This window comes from Brachyhypopomus gauderio, chromosome 1 (genome assembly GCF_052324685.1).
Source record: "Brachyhypopomus gauderio isolate BG-103 chromosome 1, BGAUD_0.2, whole genome shotgun sequence".
Taxonomy (NCBI): Eukaryota; Metazoa; Chordata; class Actinopteri; order Gymnotiformes; family Hypopomidae; genus Brachyhypopomus; species Brachyhypopomus gauderio.
In genome coordinates, this window is record NC_135211.1 from 45,906,613 (window position 1) to 45,925,611 (window position 18,999).

At 42.4% G+C, this 18,999-nt stretch overlaps 1 protein-coding gene across 4 annotated transcripts; it reads left to right on the forward strand.

Moving 5' to 3' along the window:
- The first annotated feature begins 1,755 nt into the window (after window positions 1-1,755).
- Window positions 1,756-18,147, forward strand: rtn4b (reticulon 4b). Of its 4 annotated transcripts, XM_077015958.1 has the most exons (9): window positions 1,756-2,861; window positions 5,375-5,440; window positions 6,324-7,694; window positions 12,955-13,162; window positions 13,330-13,468; window positions 14,270-14,339; window positions 15,603-15,649; window positions 17,030-17,088; window positions 17,241-18,147. In XM_077015958.1, the coding sequence occupies exons 1-9, from the start codon at window positions 1,970-1,972 to the stop codon at window positions 17,281-17,283; spliced, it is 2,895 nt and encodes a 964-aa protein (XP_076872073.1). In that variant the 5' UTR covers window positions 1,756-1,969; the 3' UTR covers window positions 17,284-18,147. The 4 variants fall into 4 exon arrangements, with proteins under 4 accessions (XP_076872073.1, XP_076872082.1, XP_076872088.1 ...); XM_077015967.1 differs by lacking the exon at window positions 6,324-7,694 and having other exon boundaries at window positions 1,762-2,861; XM_077015973.1 differs by lacking the exons at window positions 1,756-2,861; window positions 5,375-5,440; window positions 6,324-7,694 and adding an exon at window positions 9,455-9,703.
- Window positions 18,148-18,999: the final 852 nt, after the last annotated feature.

The following is an 18,999-nucleotide window of genomic DNA, read 5'->3' on the forward strand; positions in this document are numbered from 1 at the left end:
ATACAGAAAAACTAAATGTGTAGTAGTCTTACTGTGCATGGAACTAATATTCTCTAGCATGAGGTGTTAATTAAATACTAAACAAACACCATCTCCTGTCTCTTGGCTTTAGGATGCTTGCTTGCACTGAGAATGGACAGGCAGGTATCATAGACCCACACAGTCTCTCTCTCTCCCTGTCTCTCTTCCACTGCTACAGGAGACAGATCCAGTGAGTGTTGAAGGGTTGTGTGCGGCATAAATAATGAATCTTGCAAGGACCACATTACAGGGTGTCAGTGCGATTGGTTGGATGTAGGAGACATCCCAAAAAGAACAATTAGACAAATAAAAACAATTTGGGTAGTTTTCCAATATCCTTAAATCATTTAAGTACAATCAATAACTTTGGAAGAGGAAGAGCCCCGTTCCTAGCCAAGAATATTAAATACTATGATTTTAAGATAACATTTAACAAGGCACAACAGAATCTGCACAGTGTGTGCACAGCTCTGCTTCATAGAAAAAGCAAATACCCAAAGCTATTTGTAAAGTATGCCAAGGCTTATCCAGAAATGTCTCGAACATAAAGTTAACAAAGAAAAATGCCTAAAATAGCTTTTGCTACGCAGAAAGATTTGGAACCGTTTTACTTTTCCTGGACCTTGTGCTGTTACACGAAGAGAGTTCTGCCCCCACAAAACAAATGATTACTATCACTGAAGTACATCTGCCCAGAGTATCATCCCATCAGAAAAAATGGCATTTCAATTTCTGCAGAATTTTAAGTTCTTGCTCTTGTGGGAGCTCTTTCCTTGAGTCCCGGTTGAGTGACTGAAACAGCAGCTAACATACATGTCGTGGTAATCCAAGAACATGCTAAGAGAGAATAAGTCATCTAAGCACATTGCAAAGACAGCTTTGCATATCTCAGAATGCAGGAGCAGTTACCTTATGTAGCAAAACTACTTTCAGCTATGTGACTTGTAAGGGATTATGTTACTTATAATGAACAATTCCCCCTGGTCCAGTCTTCAACAGGCATTTAACTCATCCTAGTACTGATGCAGCTCAAAGTATTGCTAATATTACCATTTCAGTCTGCTTCAGAATACTCCAGAACACAGGACAGATTTGCACATTTGTTAAACGTGACCTTTAAGAATGCAGTCGGTAGACCAGTACAGCTAAACTGAATTTATTTTTAGGGATACGTTCCCATGGCACTGTTCTATATCATGTGGCATAGACAGTATAAACACAGCATATACTACTGTGTATGTTTACATTTTTCAGGAGTAGTTTCAGCATAAATATGAACGTACTCATCAATTTATGGGACTCCAGCACATCTGTGTTATTTGGGTAGAATATTGTTAATTAATGATAATAATAATAAATCCACTAGCCTACATATACACTATAGCCTAAGAGATGTGGCTATTATTAAAAACATTTCTAAGCCTATGGTAGCCAGTTAGCTGCAGGCTATAGCTTAGGTTTGTAGTATATACCTACATATACCCTTTCCTGTATACCCTAATTATATCCTACCCTGTATACCCTACATACCCTACCATATAGTTTTTGTGCTACAAAAAATGACTTTTGCCTCATGCAGTAAAGTTGTGTCATCCTCCCCAGCTCCACAGCATGAATTCGTGAGATCCCACGTTTTTTTTGCCGTAGAACTGGCATGAGAAGGGGCGTGTTTTCTTCATTTTTGGGCGGCAACAGTTCGTCCCACTCGGGTCCTTCATTGGTTACTCAATGGCCAGTCAACTCTTGGTTGTATTTCAATATCCCGCAGCAGGCACTTTTGGCGAAGCGCTGCTCACAACGGTCAGCTGTTCCGTGGCGGTGCTCATCACTTTTATCAGGATAATAGAGTGCGAGATACCAAAAATAACTGCGCGAAAGGACTGGCACGGGGGTTAAAGAAGTGGTTGCCGTCTTCTGGTGAAACTGAAATATTGGTCACGCTTTCAAGATGGCAGACAGTGAACAAGTTTCCTCAACTCAAAACGAAGTGGGAGACGAGCCTCGGCGAGAGTTGAGAGTGAGTGATTTAGAGGGGATTGGCGTGGATGCTGCGGCTAAAGACGTTGTTCGGGATGAACACGCAGGTTCGGCAGGTGGGGCCCAGAATGTGACTGACTTGCACGAAAGTCAACAGCCAGAATACGAGGATTTGTACAAAGAGAGAGTGGAACAATTTCCTCTTTTACAACAACTAACGGGTGAGGTGCCTTCAACCTTTGAGCCCGAGATGATGGTGACGAGCACAGTAGCGGATGCCACGGAGCAACTGACCAAAGATGATGAGGAGGTGGAGGAGGAGGAGGTGGTGGTGGTGGTGCCGACCACAAACAAAGCCGAGACCGAACCAATCCTTGATTTTAATTCTGAGCCCGTGGAGTGTGGAGTGGCACACACACCTGACAGCACCCACACAGGGGTGAGGCACGAGGGCGTTACAGTGGAGGCAGTCGCGGTGCCAGGTCGAGAACCGGAGGACGCGTCGGAACCGACCCAACTTGAGAGAGAAGTGACACCCGAGCAGGTTCCGGAGCCGGTGGATACTTTCGCAAAGCCCGAGGAAGCTTTTGAGTCTGTTGCGTACCGGCAAAACGTGTTGCAAGAGGAAAAGATCACCACCACGCACACTGTTGAACCAGTGGCGGCGCCTGTTGTCGAACCAGAGCGAACCTCCCAGCCGGCAGAGCCGGTGAGTGCAGCGCCCGTGGTGGAGCCGGTGAGTGCAGCGCCCGTGGTGGATCCAGCCGTTACGGCGCCTGTCCTCACACCAGCGGAACCCTTCACACCGCCTCCGGTACGAGCCCCGGTCAACCAGCCCGCTCCTGCAGCTCCTGCACCGTCACGTGAGTGCGAATTTTCCCCTATGAAGTATAGATTATTTTTCATCCGCTGCTTGAAATCAGTTTATTAAACGCGAGTGTGTATTGGCGACAGTTATGACTGAAACGAGTAAGAGGAAAAAACGCCCAACGGTTGATGGGCTTCGGTCCTGTAGGTGCGCGAGCGCGCATCGCTAGCTAACACGTTAGCTAACGTTAATACGCGCCTCTGCGTTAGCAGCTCTTAATGATTCGTTTCTATATATAAATAAACGCCACTATATCCATATCCTGTCATATATTTGCAGGAAGGTTTAATAGTTTATGCCGAAACGCATACACATCATGGTGGAGAAGCAGTCGCTAGCCGTTAGCTTAGCAAGGTGTTGTCAGACGGCTATCTGACCGTCGTTTGAGGCGGCCCACCTGCGTCTGTGACAGCAGCTTTAAGAACCAGTCAGCTGTTAATAGACGCATTTACTTTCTCATTTTCACTTATTTTTTTCCGTATTTGGCTCCAATACGTTGTGAGATGTGATTAGTTGTAGTACATCAAGTAAAGACCGGCTTGGTCCTGAATCTGCATGGCTAGCGAAGAGCGCCGTGTAGCTAGCCGAGCTAGTAGCGACGTTTACTCAAACAAAGGAGCGCACACGCCCTCCTGGAAACGATGGCCTGAGGCCACGAAATACAGAAAATATACACCAATATATACGGGGGACCGGTTTAGCAACGATCCGACCACGCAGAAAGGTCTTGGCCATTTCTTCGCTGTTGTTCAACTTGAGCTCGGCTCATCGTTTCAGGTGCAGGTTTTAAAGGTGGCTGTCGTTAGCCATCCAGATTTGGCCCCAGATGTTAAGATATTTGGCTCAACAGTTCACACACATTCTCGTCGATGCTTTTAACACATGCCACTTAAATGTGTGTTAGCGAACTGGTTTAAGGTTTAGTGTCGGGACTTTGTCCACCCCCGCTTGTAAACTGCCTAATCGAGACTTTGGCGATAGGGCGGGGTTAAGTCTGGAAAATACGAAGACAAAAAATGTAATTGGCGATGTCTGGTGTTTTTAATTACAGTAATTAGATATTAAGTCACTGTGCGGTGCAGGAGTATTATTCTCGTTGTAAATGTGGCGCCTGTACAGTTTGTCATGGACAACAACGGGGCGAAAAGCAAGCAAGCAAGCTCTAAAGCAGAAACTATTACACGTTGTGTTTGTCTGCAAATATGAATTTATCGTTTTTTATGCACAAAAAATAACCCACAACCATCTTTGCAGTAATAAGGACACATTTTGTAAATATTTGAGCCATTTTAACACTTCACACTCTGTGTGGTGATCAGTGCTGTCCCCACAGGCGTTTGGGTAAACTAATGGAGCTAGCTAGCAAGTGTCTCATACAATGATGCTGCAGATTTCCGCAACTACGTTGATTAAAAATATTTCATTGGCTTAAAACTTTTTAATTTAAAGCGTATCATGTCGTCGACTTGATTCTGTGAACCACACCCATATCTGCTGGATGGACATAGGGGGACATACTGGGGGGCTGATTGAAACATAGCAGTAATCTATATATAGACCCAAGTGGTCCATGCTACTGCTGGTATTCATTTCAAAGCCCCATTCTCAGTAATGCTGTTAAAAGCAATGCTCTTGGTGTCCACGCTTGCTCTTTGGTTCACTGTAGGCCACATTTTGAAGATTAATTATGCTGGAAATCCCTGGCAGTTAATTATCTGAACACAGTATGTGTTTTGTTGAGTTCATTGAGTTCAAAGATGCATTCATTGAGTGTGAGTGTATCTTTAGCCTTTAAATGGAGACACTGTTCTGGTTATAGGGAAAATTTGACTAAAGGAAAATAACATTAGTAATTATGAGCATTAGGATCAAAGTTCAAAACAATTATATTTGTTTTTACACCATTTTGGTGAGAAACAATGCAATGTCATAATCTTTGTGTGTTAAATGCTAATTATTCTGTGTGTCTAAGTGAAGTGAACAGGTTCAGAGGCCATTTCCTAATATCATTGTGGCTTTAAGATCATCTTCAATGAGTGTTCAGTAAAGATGAGCTTTATCTTACGATGCTTTTGGGACCACAGCCCAGATCTTTGACTTTGATCCACTGCCTGGTTTAAACCCAACTGCAATATTTGAAGGCAGAGATGATTAAAACATTTTTTAATTAAATTGAATTTAGTAGTTTATGTTTCCCCATACAGCAAGTACTGGACCACCTTAAGAGATCGTTGTCCTGATGCACTTGTCCTTGCATAGACACACCATGCTTTCTGGTTTGAGACAGGATTTTTTTTTAGGTCACATCAGTGGATTTATTGTTCAGTTTTTACATACAATACAAATGAATCGTTCAGTTTCCTGCACCTGATTACATGGCTTAATGATGTTTGTTAATCTAAATGTGTTCGTCGTTTAGATGTTTGTTCATGTAAATGGCGGTGTCTCTGCCGAGTCTTCTGGGCTGCATGTCCCATAACTGGAACGCCCCCACTCTTGTTTCTTCAGATGAACCCAGTTTTCCTCCCACCACTGCTGCTGCTGCCGCTCCACCTCTGATGCAATTTTCTTCAGGTAAAATCTCCATTCATGCTGCTAATTCTTTTGCTGTCAGGCTGTTTGGTTGCACTACCATATCCATATGCTCGTTGACTGTTATTATTGATTACTAAATCGCTACTACCATGTAATACCATATTGGCAAATCCAGGCCTATATGCTATACTATGTGTTCCACATAAGCATTTAAAAACATGGCTATCTTAAATTACCACAGATTGAAATATAAATTCCCACATTCTCTTGGTGAATTTTAAGAATTCTTGAAGAATTCTTGTTTTTATTGTTTTGGTGAGACCCAGTTGGTGTTTTATTTAAGGTAACCAAATATATTGTCGTAATGTGAATCTGATGCAAGTTACTTAATCAGACTGTGTGCATGTTCTGGTTACTTACAGACTTTTTTCTTTGGGAAGATGGGAAGTGTAATTTGTCCTGATGGTTATTTTCTTCTCTGTCTGCTTGAAAATTAGGGAGTCCTTCTGCTTCTTTTTCCCTTCTCTCCTGTCCTTTCTCTTTGAGAATTATCTGATTTAACTCTGATGCCCAGTATTATGGAACAATAATGGCCAACAATCAAAATCCATGCATTAATGTTGGTGTAAGGGAGCACATGCTCTTCTCAAAATGGCCTTGTGCATTTTTAGATGAGTTAGTGTAATGTAAACTGGCTTGGCATCATTAGGATGATTTCTGATGGCAGCATCTCACCATCTCCAAGTCAGGAGCAATAAAGTTTATACATTTCAGTTCCATGGGCTGACGTGTTGGTCAGGAAGTGTTGGTCAAGAGGGATGAAGAATACAGAGCCTCCCATGGATCTTTTCCATCTCTGGTCCCCTCCTGAGTATACTTCAGCCTTTAATTGTTAATGTTGGCCATACCTCTAATTCAACAGAGATCTGGAATTCTTCACCTATAGCTTCACAGGCCAGCACCAAGAAAACCATGGATTCTTTCAGCGATGAATCACCTTCTAGGAACATGCCTAAATACGATCTGGATGTACTAAACCAGTCTGATGACGACTTAATGTTCGAAATGAAAAAGAATCCTTTTCAAGGTTTTTCACCTGTTGACAATGCTGGTAGTGGGTTCTCTCATTTTGGAGAAACTACAGAAGACACCAGAGCAGCAAAGATGTCTGATAGTCCATCTCCAGACCTGGTTCAAAATGCTTATGATGGAGAGTTTCAGGATGAAGCACTTTTGCAGGACTTTGAGCAGTCACGTGATTCCAGCGATGCAGTCACTGAGTCACTGAGACAACAGCTTGCTTCATCTGACCTTTTTTCATCTGCATGTAAAGGTCATGAGGAGTCTGGTTTACCGCCCTCTCTCCCAGACATTTTGAAGTCTTCACCACTCAACCATGACAAAGTGGACTCGGGATCATCCGAAGGAAGCCCTGATTTCAGTCCAGTCAACAGAAGTGGGAATGATTCACCCAATGCCCCATTCTCCCTGTCTGCAAACAATCCATTTGCTTTTGACACAAAGATTCCTTTGCTTAAGGAGATGACCGAGGAGACCGAGGCGAGGGCAGCAGAAAAGGCAAAGCTGGATGAAGAAAAGACCTCAGATCAGATGTTTGGTGCCTTCGACCTTGTTAAGGAAGCTGAGATCTCTCCAAAGGGAATTGAAACTACAGCTGAAGACCGAGATGATTTTAAGACGTCAAGTCAAGATTCCGTTCAGATGGTTGACAAATTTGAGTGCCTCAGTTTTCCCACTGGAAAGGCCCAGGACCACTCCGACTCAGACAGCCCCTCTGCGGACTCGCTCTCTCCAGTGCTGGAGGCCATGGCAAAGAACCCTGGAAATTTCAAGATTGGTCCAGAGAAAAACATCGCTAAGGAGGAAGTTGAGGCTGCCGACGAGGTGTCTGAGCAGGAAGTATCATCCGAAGAATTTGAATTTCTCGAGAAGCCACCTAGAGGCGCCATAGACGAGTTTCTGGAGACGCTCGACTTCAAATTCGCCAAGGCACCAGAAATTCCGGACGACGAGGCCACTGTGCCGATACCCGAGGAGACATTTGCCGATCCGGGATCTCCGGCACAAGAAATAAAAAATCAAAGTTCATACCTTCTGCTCACTGAACCCTTAGACGGGTCCTGTCCAGGGAAAGGTAAGGCAGGCCTGGAATTGTCTGATTTCCAAGTGACCTCCCAGATGCCCGTGGTGCACCCTGTGGTCAAAACTGAGGTGGCGACAACGAAGAAAGAACCTAAAGAAGTGGAGCTGCCTCGCCTGAGAGCAGGAGCAGGTGACGTAGAGACTTGTCTCATCTCTTTAACAACGGATACGTTCATCTCCTTCCAGTTATTTCCCCTTTATGGATGTGCCTTCATTTCTTCATCTTTTCTTTTTTCCTTCCTGCATCGTGTCATCTCCCCACACACACCGCATGGTGCTTGTGCATGGTATACGTTTGTAGTGATTGTAGACACCGTTGAGTTCCCATTATAATTCATTCCTGTTTATTCATTTTCATAAACCATTACATTTATACTCTGAACATTCTTTCACATTCCTCACTCTTCTAGGCAAACAGTTCATATTTCATTTCTGTATAAATTGTGCATTTTACCAGTAGATCAAAAAAAAAAAAGCTTTGGTTTTTTTTTTTTTTCCTGTTTATGTAAGCAATGTTGGCGTGTAACTGAAGCATTTATCCTGCTACATCTTTAGTTATGAGTTTTATGAGTAAAATGCTTTTTTTATTTTTAAATAGCCAATCATGATCCTCCGTTATCTCTGAAGAAAAACCTTTAATGTAATCATGATTGGTTCTGTTTTCCTTATCACAGTCTACCATGTACTGACACACCCATTTTCTTACACACACAAATCAATAGGTCAGCAGTGGAGACGTATCTAACAATTACTGTAGTGTTTATTTAGAGACCATTTGCAGATTAATTTTCATTAATTTGTGTTTTAGTAGCTCTCAAACAAGTCAGATGAGACGATTCAAAGATTTTATAACTGTGTTAAAATGTTTGGTAGTTTGAAGGGACATTACTCTGTGTCTGTGCAGGGCCAATTTAAGGCACCAGATTGATGGAGCAAGAAGAATTTACATTGCAAAACCAGGACGTGACGAACAGATAGTTTATCAGTAACATTACCTCACTGTGTTGGTTACATTAGACAGTGAATCGTGCTTGATTGCAGGCTACTGGAATTTAGACCCTTTGCAGTTTCATTGGCATGGGTCGTTGACTCAGGGCCACACCTAAAGGCTTCACTGTGAACTTTGTCTTCATATTGCCTTGAAATGAATTACAGAATGAGTAAAAATCATTATTTGTTAGTTATGGCTTTGTTGACTGGAAAAGGTGCTTTGCTTTGACTTGGCAGGTCCGGAAAAACTGAGAAATGACTTTTCGTTTTCTTTGAGAGAGGCGCCATCTAGTGGATGGCACTGTATTTTCCGGTCACGGTATAGTTTTATATCCTTTACAGTGGTGCTGTTGAAAAATACAGGTGACTGTGCATTTCATTGAACAGCCTGCTTCACCCTCCTGATGTGACATTAAAGGGCTGCTCTCTGTCACCATCTGAATCAAGTGCATGGTCATCGTGCACACACAGCTGCTCCGACAGCATAGCTTCTGGTGCTCTGCCAGGAGCTTCTTTAAACACTTGAGATTAATTCAAACCCGCTATTAGGATACATGTGGTTTCACACCTGCATAAAAAAAAAAAGCCGCTTTAATGTTTTAGAATTTGTGTGTCTGTGTGACGAGTGAGAACAACTGTACATCTGTATTTGCAGATACAAATTTCTAAGGAGGAGAGTGTGTGTGTGTGTGTGTGTGTGTGTGTGTGTGTGTGTGTGTGTGTGTGTGTGTGTGTGTGTGTGTGTGTGTGTGTGTGTGTGTGTGTGTGTGTGTGTGTGTGTGTGTTTGGGGGTGGGGTGAGTGGGAGGAGACAGGGATTGATAGGGGGAAATAGAACTGCTGCGTTGGTGCATTTAGTTGTTCCCAGAGCCAGCAGACAGTCAGCTGACCTCAGTCCTGCAGCCTGAGAGAGAGGCAGAGAGAGAGTGAGTGAGTGAGTTAGAGAGGTGCAGTGGTCTCCGTGGAGGGAGTCCTCCTTCTCCTCTTCCTGCTCACTGCAGCTCGGCCCCCGCGCCCCCGCCTGCCGCTGCGGCTCTGAGCTCCTCACTTGGAATGCCAAGCTGATCCCCTGCAGACCTGCCCCTACCATCCTACAGGGAAACCATGGACAATAAGGAGTGCCTGCTTACTCCACACTGGAGAGACAAGGGTACAGCCGCCGCGCCTGCTCTGCTGGACCAGAACGTTTTGCGGTTGTGAATTACCCAGTGGCCGGTTGTTAAATTAATTAACTCATTGATTCTGACATTGAAATGTTTTAAGGTGGAGGAAAGAATAGTTTCGGAGTAAGAATAAGTGAGCGGTTATGGAAAGCTGGTTAAACTTTAAGTTGATTCCCAATGGTGTTGGTGATTTGTAATTTACCTGCAGCGGTTTTAGACTTTAAGATATTCGTGGGTGTTTTTATTTTTTATTTTTTCCTTCATTTTCTGAAGGTTTATTTTAGGTTTTCTGTCCTTGGAAACCTGTGTGCATGTCAGGAGAACCTTTGCACCCAGTATAGCTTTTCTGTGATGATAGAGCTGCTGTGTTCAAAGTTTCTGGGTGAGGCAGGCAGATATGTGCCAAACGTTTGCAGGTCTGTAATGATTTTCAGATAGTCGTGATCATCTGAGTTTGTGTTTAACTGTGTTGAAGGGCAGATATGCATGATGTAGTAAGAACCTCTGGAATGTGCAACAGTACCCTGATCTAGGCTGAAACTCCCACATACTCCCCTGGGAGCTAAAAAAAAAGTCATGCTATGCCCCCAGTGCCATGACATTGCTGTTGTGGTACTGTAATCAATGTTCAAGTCTAGTTTCACACAGAGGTGTCCATTTTTGATCATCTCCGGGTTACGGTTTTCCTTTCGTTGTGATGTTTTGTGATGAGTGCAGAGCTTTCTTGGACATAAACTTTAGGCAGTTTGCATCGGCCGACGGTCACGAGAGTTGCCTTTGCGACAGATTAAAGATGCTGTGTCACAATTGACTCGCGTTGCAATAGGGAGGCCATTGTGCTGAGGGTCAGCTCCATCATCCACACCAAGATGATATTGAGGTGCATGGTCATAAAGGCACAGCATTTTTAAAAGTATAACCATGACCTCGGTGAATCCAAACCTGCCTCTTTAATCTGAGGAGCATTTTACATTATTCAAAGTGTTCATGGCCTTTTGTCTTGTAATGACTGAGCATCTTGCTATGTTTACATCCAAATTAGTGTGATGAGTTATGATTTGTGTTGAGAGTTGTTAAAATGGATTATTGGTTTTATAATTGAATGGCCTACCTATTATGAGAAATGAGCCTTTACTTTTCTATGCCCACATGTATGATTCATGTCTGAGTTAGTATTACATGGCCACTTGCTCTACACATTCCAAATTATATTATTATTTAAAAAAAGAGAGATTTTGGACCTCTTGTAGTTGTGTTTTAGAAAAAGTGTGAGCGCTGCTGTTGCACCCAGTTTAGGGTTCGTCTCGGCGAGGTGAGCGTCTATTTGGAGCGATACATCGTTCCCGGGTGTGAACTGAGCAGGCGACCTAGCAGGAAGTGAGCGAGGCTCTCGCGCTCGCTAGAACGAGGTGCTGTAGCGCGCGGCGCAAGATGGACGCCAAACGGGGTTCGTGCTCTCTCCTTGTCCTCTTGTTTTTATTGTGCCGGTTCGGGCTCGCGTTAGATCAAATACTTGCTGCGTCGTTTTCCTTTGGAAGGGCGTTGTGTCGTACCTCTAACCGCGAAACGCGCACGAACGGGTCACGTATCGGCGGTGGGAACCGGGGAGACGGTGGCGACCAGTGAGTCTTGAATCTCGCCGTTTGCGTCGTAAATCATAGTGCAGATACACGCGGAGGGACGTTGGTGATTTTGATGCGACACGCAGTAATTGGACGGGATCGGCGCGGTCGATACCGTGTGGGCTATTTTTAGACGCCCAGACGCTGGTTCGTGCTTACCATATGTAGGCAAGCCTATTCGGAGCGGGCGAGCCTCCTCCACGCCGTTACCGTCGGCGTGCTGCTGCTCTCCTAACGTGGAACACGTGTGTGTACTCGGTCGATAAAAGACCGGAGGAGGCGCGACGTAAATATCGGTGCAGATCAAGTGTTTTCTAAACGTTGGTCCGCACGACACGCGTGTGGCAGAGAGGACAGACGCACTAACCGATAACGGCACCGGCCAGCAGGTTCACTGGCGGTGAAACGATTACGTTATTCGTTATCCGTGGTTTTGGTATGCGGTACAGTTCATTTGTGCTGTGGCCTGCAAAACCGGCGGTTTTACACTCGTCCCCTGCGTTCCGTAGGAAGATGCGTCACCAGGGCAAAAAATAACCTCTTTCATGTCTAATTCCGGACTGACCTGTCCGGAATTAATGCCGTCATCCCAGTGTCGCCCCGTGGCTCTGCAGCCGCTGAGAAGAAGCTGCTGGTAGAAATGAAGGAGAGACACACGGATGAGCAGAGTTTGGATTATGGCCAGGGTCACAGGTCCCCTGTCCCCCTTAGCGAGGCAGGGGTCATTTGTGAGTTTGTTGTGTCGGTGTGCGGGGGCATTTATCACCCAGTGGCGAACAATATTTATGAAAATTTTTTTTTTGTGTTACATGCCCCGTGAGTGAGAATCGGATTGTTTTGTAGTCCTCAAATTGACGGGTTTGTGTTCCATGGAGAGCCTCCCCCCCCCTTTAGTACAGATTATCTGAAGCATCCAGGCCGCTAGATGTCAGTATAATGGCTGTTGCGTAATGCGAAGAATAATTGAAATTATTGGTCATAAGTCAAACGAGGTCATGCTTGCAGATACATAGACATGCCAAAAGTGACTCTTTTGCCTTGTGTCTGTAGATTTTATTTTTGTTTATGTAATCCAAAATTACAAAAAGAAAAGGTAACAGTAACTAACAGTTTAGCATTTTGCAGCAATGCTTGTCCCATATATGGCACTTCATTTCATTAGGTCATCATCTGAGATCAATACCATCTAGATTCCCAGCCTTTTTCTAATCCGTATGAATGAATGCACACATTTGATTTTCTCCATTTTTGTCATCATCATCCTTAGTGTCCTTTCAGTTCGTCATATCATGAAATGAACAGTCGGGTCAAACTTGGCTACCTAGACGCATGGTTTAATAATCGTTGTAGTCATTTACAGTACTTGTCACATACATTTGGTCAAATTATTTCAAGTAATGTGCTTTAAATTTGGCAGCTACTTATTCCTAAAGCAAATCTGAATTTAGTTGCATAACTTTTGAGCTCCTCTTCAGCAGTTCTTATCTCTGCTGTCTACTACTCAAGTTTGACTTCGAGGTGGTGCAGGGTTTGGGGGGGGTGGGATGGGTGTAGCTTCTTTAGTCTTGTTGCTCCACCCCCCTTGTGATCCCTCCCATGATCCCCTCTGATTGCAGTGGTGGATCTCCTGTACTGGCGTGATGTCAAGAACACGGGCGTGGTGTTCGGAGCCCTTCTGCTGCTCTTGCTCTCACTGAGCGCGTGCAGTATCATCAGCGTTCTCTCCTACGTGGCCCTGGCCCTCCTCTCCGTCACTGTCACCTTGAGAATATACAAGGGTGTGCTGCAGGCCATCCAGAAGTCTGATGAGGGCCACCCGTTCAGGTGAGTAAAGCACAGAGGGATGTTGCTGTGTTTGATGCATTACATGTGTGTTTGGTAGCCAATGGGCTCTAGTTGTGATTGAGCTGGCTTGGGATACTTCGGCTGCTGGACCCAGATCAGCTTTTGTTTGTTTTTCGCATTCTTACCGATGCATGTTCTCTGTTCAGGGCATACCTGGATCAGGAGATAGCATTGTCCCAAGAGCTGGTCCATAAATACAGCGATGTGGTCCTTGAGCGGGTCAACGCAATCCTTATCGAGTTGCGCCGCCTTTTCCTGGTGGAAGACCTGGTCGATTCTCTCAAGGTAAGGTTCATGTCTCTTAACACCGTACTATGTGCTGTTTTTTTTTTTTTTTTTCTTCATTCCTGGTTTTAATTATACATACTGTACTTTTTGATATAAGGTCCTGGATGTTGCAAACCTAAGATGAACGTGGAGGAATTTTCGAGTGTTACAATAACGTTAGGCTAGATTCTCTGTGATTGGCTGTGCCATGCTCCGCCCCTGCTGTGTATTGTGCCTTGCACAAGCTCAAAGTTTGAAATTCAAAGCTTGCTCAATAAATGTCACTTTTCTCTTGCTTGGCCCTGAATTCCACCAATCCCATGAGGCTTTGCCGTGGTGGTGAATGGTCCTCTTTCAGTCACTGGGTCAGGAGGTCTCCACTGACTCAACTTAAGATGCCTACATTTTCTGAAATACCTCGCCAGACTCTTCTAAGTGTTCCCAATTGTCCTCTGAGAATCTCCATGTTCTACTAAAGGAGGCACACAAACCGCATATTTGCTTTCTTTATCCAATGGAAGAGTGGAGGGGGGGGGGGGGGGGGGACATTATGCGCTACTGACAATTGTGGCAAAGTATTTTAGGTTCATAGTGTGCATAGCTGAAACTCATTAAGTCCAAGTTTTATTGTTGACCAAAACTCTTTAGATCATAACATCCCGAATGGCAAATTAAAACAATTTGATTAAGTAGTACTGAAATAATTTTAATATTTGAAGTCTGAAAATGCTGGGATCTGGTGTAATAATGCCTAATGATGCTTAACAATGTGTAATAAGTGTTTTGTTTACTTAATTTCTCCCTTTATGTCTACTCTAGTTTGCTGTGATCATGTGGATCCTAACATATGTCGGTGCCTTGTTTAATGGACTCACTCTTCTCATTCTGGGTAAGGGTTCTTCTGCTATGTGGGATTTGACCACAGCTTTGGTTGAGCAATTATTGGTCTGACATTGATCAACACTTTTTTTATACCCTCACAGCTTTGCAACAATGATCTTAAGACAATCGGTTAATCTTTAAGGAAGGACATTTTAATAATTATTCTTTTTACTTGAACACAAATTTGTCCACATTTTCAGTCCAATAGAGCATAAGTAAAATATGATTCTTTGCACTGGTTCTGGGTAGTTTCTGGTTTTTGACTTTTGCTTTGCTTAGTCCCTTTAGATCGACTATAGTACTATATGGATGAGATTAGTGTTCCAGACGTATGCCCCTAAAGTCCTTTTACCGCAAGACCTCTCTAATGTTCATGACATTCGCATGGGATAAGAAATTGTGGATTACAGAGATAGGTGGGGCTACCCAATTTAAGCATTGTTAAATTTAACTCAAAATTCCATGCATAATGTATAGCTTTTGTAGGTTGCAACTACAAAATATTATTTATTAAACATTGTCTATCTGGGGCTATTTTGTACCAGAAAAAAATCTATTTAGTATAAATGGGGTTTAAGATATTAAGGTCTTATTTGAAGTAAAAGTTTTACATTTTACAATTACTTTTCCATAGATACACAATTTGTGAATTGCAGTATTTTGTGTAAACAATAAAAAAAAAAAGTGCTTTCCTAGGACGGTCCAGTAAAACGTATGGTCATTGATCTGGGTTAGCACTGATGCGTCAGCATTTTAAGGATCGTCTGCAGCTTGGATGTCCTGTTATTATTCGTTATTATGTATTGATACTACTGGCTGCACCAGCTTCTTGGGTAGACTGATGCGCACTGGGTAGTCTTGTTTTTTCCATGGCTTGGTACTGGCAGACTGGAAATACACTGGCAGGCATCTTGCGTATTGGATGGAGTTCTATTTTTGTAATGCATCAGTGGTACTGTACTGGGCATTGGACCCAATGGAATATGTTTTATATAACATAACATTTCAGGAGTTGGTGCCCTTCAGTAAACAAAACCACTGCCTGCTGAGGAAAGTTTCCTTTTCTGTGAAGGGCTGGTTACTTTGGTTAAGCTAAAGTAAGCTAATTAGCTCCTATGTTATATTTGACCTGCACACGGGGGAAAAGATGGTGTAGCTAATTTAGTGAGTTTCTAGATAAGTAGATCATGTTCTGATTGCCAGGTTGCAAGTGCGGTCTACAATGAAATGGGCAAGGTTGAATATTTAAATGTTTCTTTTACCTTTTCAGGTCTGGTTGGTGTTTTCACCCTACCAATAGTCTACGAAAAACACCAGGTAACGATACACATTATGGTTTGCAATACACACAGGCATTTCACGTCCCTCACAGCAGCCTAGAACTCATGTTTATGGAATAAAAGGCTGTAAACACAAAGGCCACGTGTGTATTTTTATAGTATTCTTGAAAGAACTGTAAGATCAGGGTTAAATTGGCATGTGCCGTGCAGCTAATTTCATAAGTCACTGCAACTTTGAAGCATGCCTGCAGAGCTGCAGGATCTTCACATACTGCTATGGTTCCTGCTCAAAATTCCTATTAGGGAGTAGGTGTTAAAACTATGCTGCGTTTGAAACAGAGAAACGTCACTGGAAAATGCCACTTGCCCTGCTTGACCCGAACAGCCGAAGAAGTGGTGTTTATGAGCAGTGAAATGTGGGATTATTGAAGAAACAGAGTTTATAAGATTTAATGCATTACCGTGACCTTCAACAGTGGAGGAAATGGCAAACTTGTCCGTGAATCTTGTCGTAACGCGTGATAAATAATAAAATGGCTGATGCTCTCGTTGTTTCTGTGAGATTGAAAGAAGCTTGATTTTCACTTAAACACAAACCAGGATGACTATCTCAGACCTCCATGGTTTTAGTGTACAGAGGGTGGACCTTCCGACAAGCACACAAGTGATAATTTACTAGTTAACCAGTATAGATTATCTTCCAAAAAGCACACGCACACCGCAATAGTTGCAGTGTGTTTGGGGGGGGAGGGGAGATCATAAGCTGAAGCTGCTTAAACATGCTTCAGAGAACAGAAGAATAACAATCTCACTGCACAGGGCTTGTAGTCATAGGAGGGGAAACCCCAAAGACAAATGAAATCAAAGTAATGATCTTTTACACAAATACTTAAACCGTTACTTCAACATTATTGCCATTACCCAAAATGTTTCAGTATGCAAGTAAAATGGTTTCCCAGACTGCACTGGAAGTGTAATAGCAAATGTGCGCAATCTGGGAGAACTTACAAAAATTGACAAATGGCTACTAGACTTTAAAATTCATGTCAACTCTCATTGACCTTTGTTACTTTCTGTCTTTTATTAACCTGAGTTTAGATGTGCAGGGGCACATGGGTTTTGAAGGTAGCTAGGAGGCATGTTCACTTACTCGCGTTCCAGATATTCAGGATCACGGTTTCCGTTAGGGCCCCTGTACTAATAATTCTCAAATTTATAAACCCTACTAATATTATTTCTTTCTCATAGTAACAGGTTTTAACTTCATCCCTGTTTAAAATATTACATGCAGTTTAACCCCTTTTACCAAGTTTGCAGGTTTTTTCACACATTCACATTTTGGGGTATTGGTGAGATTTGTTAGTGTTTGTCTGTTTTGACTTTGAAATATTTGTTGCCTCTACTTTCTCTCCCATAGACGCAAATTGACCATTACATCGCCCTGGTAAACAAGCAGATCAAGGACATCACTGGAAAGTATGTTTGATTTGTTGCATTTTGAGTTGTTACATGTTTTGTTTTGCATTTAAGTGAGTTGGGTGTGACCTTGTGCTTTTTAATACAACCAGGATATAATTGGGTTGTAAAAATTTTAATCACCTTGTTTGATATTTCTGTCGTTCCTCTAGGATCCAGGCTAAAATCCCTGGTGCAAAGAAGAAGGCTGAGTGAAAAAGCAGTTTGTGCTGGACAGGAGTCTGACATGTTTAGCCTGAAGTGGCTCTGAGGATTGGGGTGGGGTGCCCTCCTCGCCACTGTTCTCATACATCTTCCTCCACCACAGAATCCCGCACACTCTGTGAAAGGCTCGGTTATCTGTCCTCTTTTCCCTATTCTTTGTTTTTCTCCAAAAGGTTGCTACAAATAAGTTTGAGCCACTACGTATTTATCAAGATTGGCATAAATGAGCAGACAAAAAAATCCTTTGATGTTTGAGTTTCACCCCTCAAAGAATGAAACAGTATTTCGTTAACTGGTTTTATTTTCTAGTTCCCCCATGTTATTTCAGAAATAATTTACATAGGTTTACCTTTTTTAACGAGTTTAATGGTACCTTTTTGGGACTGGGGGGACAAACTTGGTATCTCCATTTTTGGTATGATTTAGTGTTACTGTGATTGTACTGTTTTATTGATTAACTGTGTAGACTTTCACAAAGCTTCTTGCTTTTTGAAGTGGCTCTTGTGTTGTACTAGCAAAAAGTTGCTCCATGGCACTTCATGCTTCTGAGTATTTCTGGCAGAATCTGACAAGATAAGAGCATACATCAAAACATAATTTCATTGCAGCGATATAGTGAAATCTCTGGAAGAACACGTTTACAGACATTAACTTAAAAAATTAAAAAATAATAAAAAAAACTAGTCATTTATCTGTGGACCCAATACCTAAAGCTGCAAAACTATGTAACATGAAAACTTAAAGCATTGTTTGTTATGCAAGTAATTGTGAATGATTCTTCATACAATTGTGGTGAACTCCGTGGAATGCATTGTGAAATGTTAACAAGCACCAATAAAGCTTCTAGAGGAATTACTTGACTTGGTTTTTTTTTTATACATAGCAGACAATCAAAATTAGACTCTTTGTGGTAATGTTTTTGGTGTCTTTCCTTTTCTTACTGGGTAAAACACACCCAGACCCCATCCCAGATACACACATTCAACTGAAAGTGCTGAATCTATTCAACCGATATAGTGTTCTAGAATATTCTTAGATGCTTTTAAGTCTAGTTATTTTCTGCCTTTAATAACTGGTAATGTTTTGGTGGAAAGGTCTGATCCTTTTTTTTTTTTTTTTAGCTCTATTAAAGTATATACTGAATTATTTTACCAAGGTTCATTACCAGTTCCTGTATTTTGTTCTTGAGGCTTTTTTTTAAATGTAGTGCATTACAGAATTATATATAACTATATTGTGCAAGACTATATACAGATGCATTTTGTCAGGCATTGCAGTAACAAAATTGTTTGAGCAATTTGTCATATTTACCATTGTTGTGAGCATTAGATTCAGAGTCAAGCCTCTGATTTGCCATAACCACAACTTCAGGTGGGAATGGTATGGTTCAAATATGGTTGGTTTATTGCAGCAAAGACAATACAACAACCTGCTACTTAAAGCTGGTTTTGTGTGACGTTCATACACTCAGGAATAAGCAAATCCATTAATCTGTTATTCAATGTTGCAGACAAATTTAAATTCCATACCCTGACAAATAAAGTACATCAGTGTGTCCAGATAAGAGAATGTGGCTATGGAATATTTTCAGCAAAAAGATTATTGAAGATTGTTATCGTTTTTGTTGAATAAAGAAAACCTTGAACTACTAATACTAAGCTAATAGTCGGTGCTGATTGGTTGAACTTGAGATCATATCCGACGATT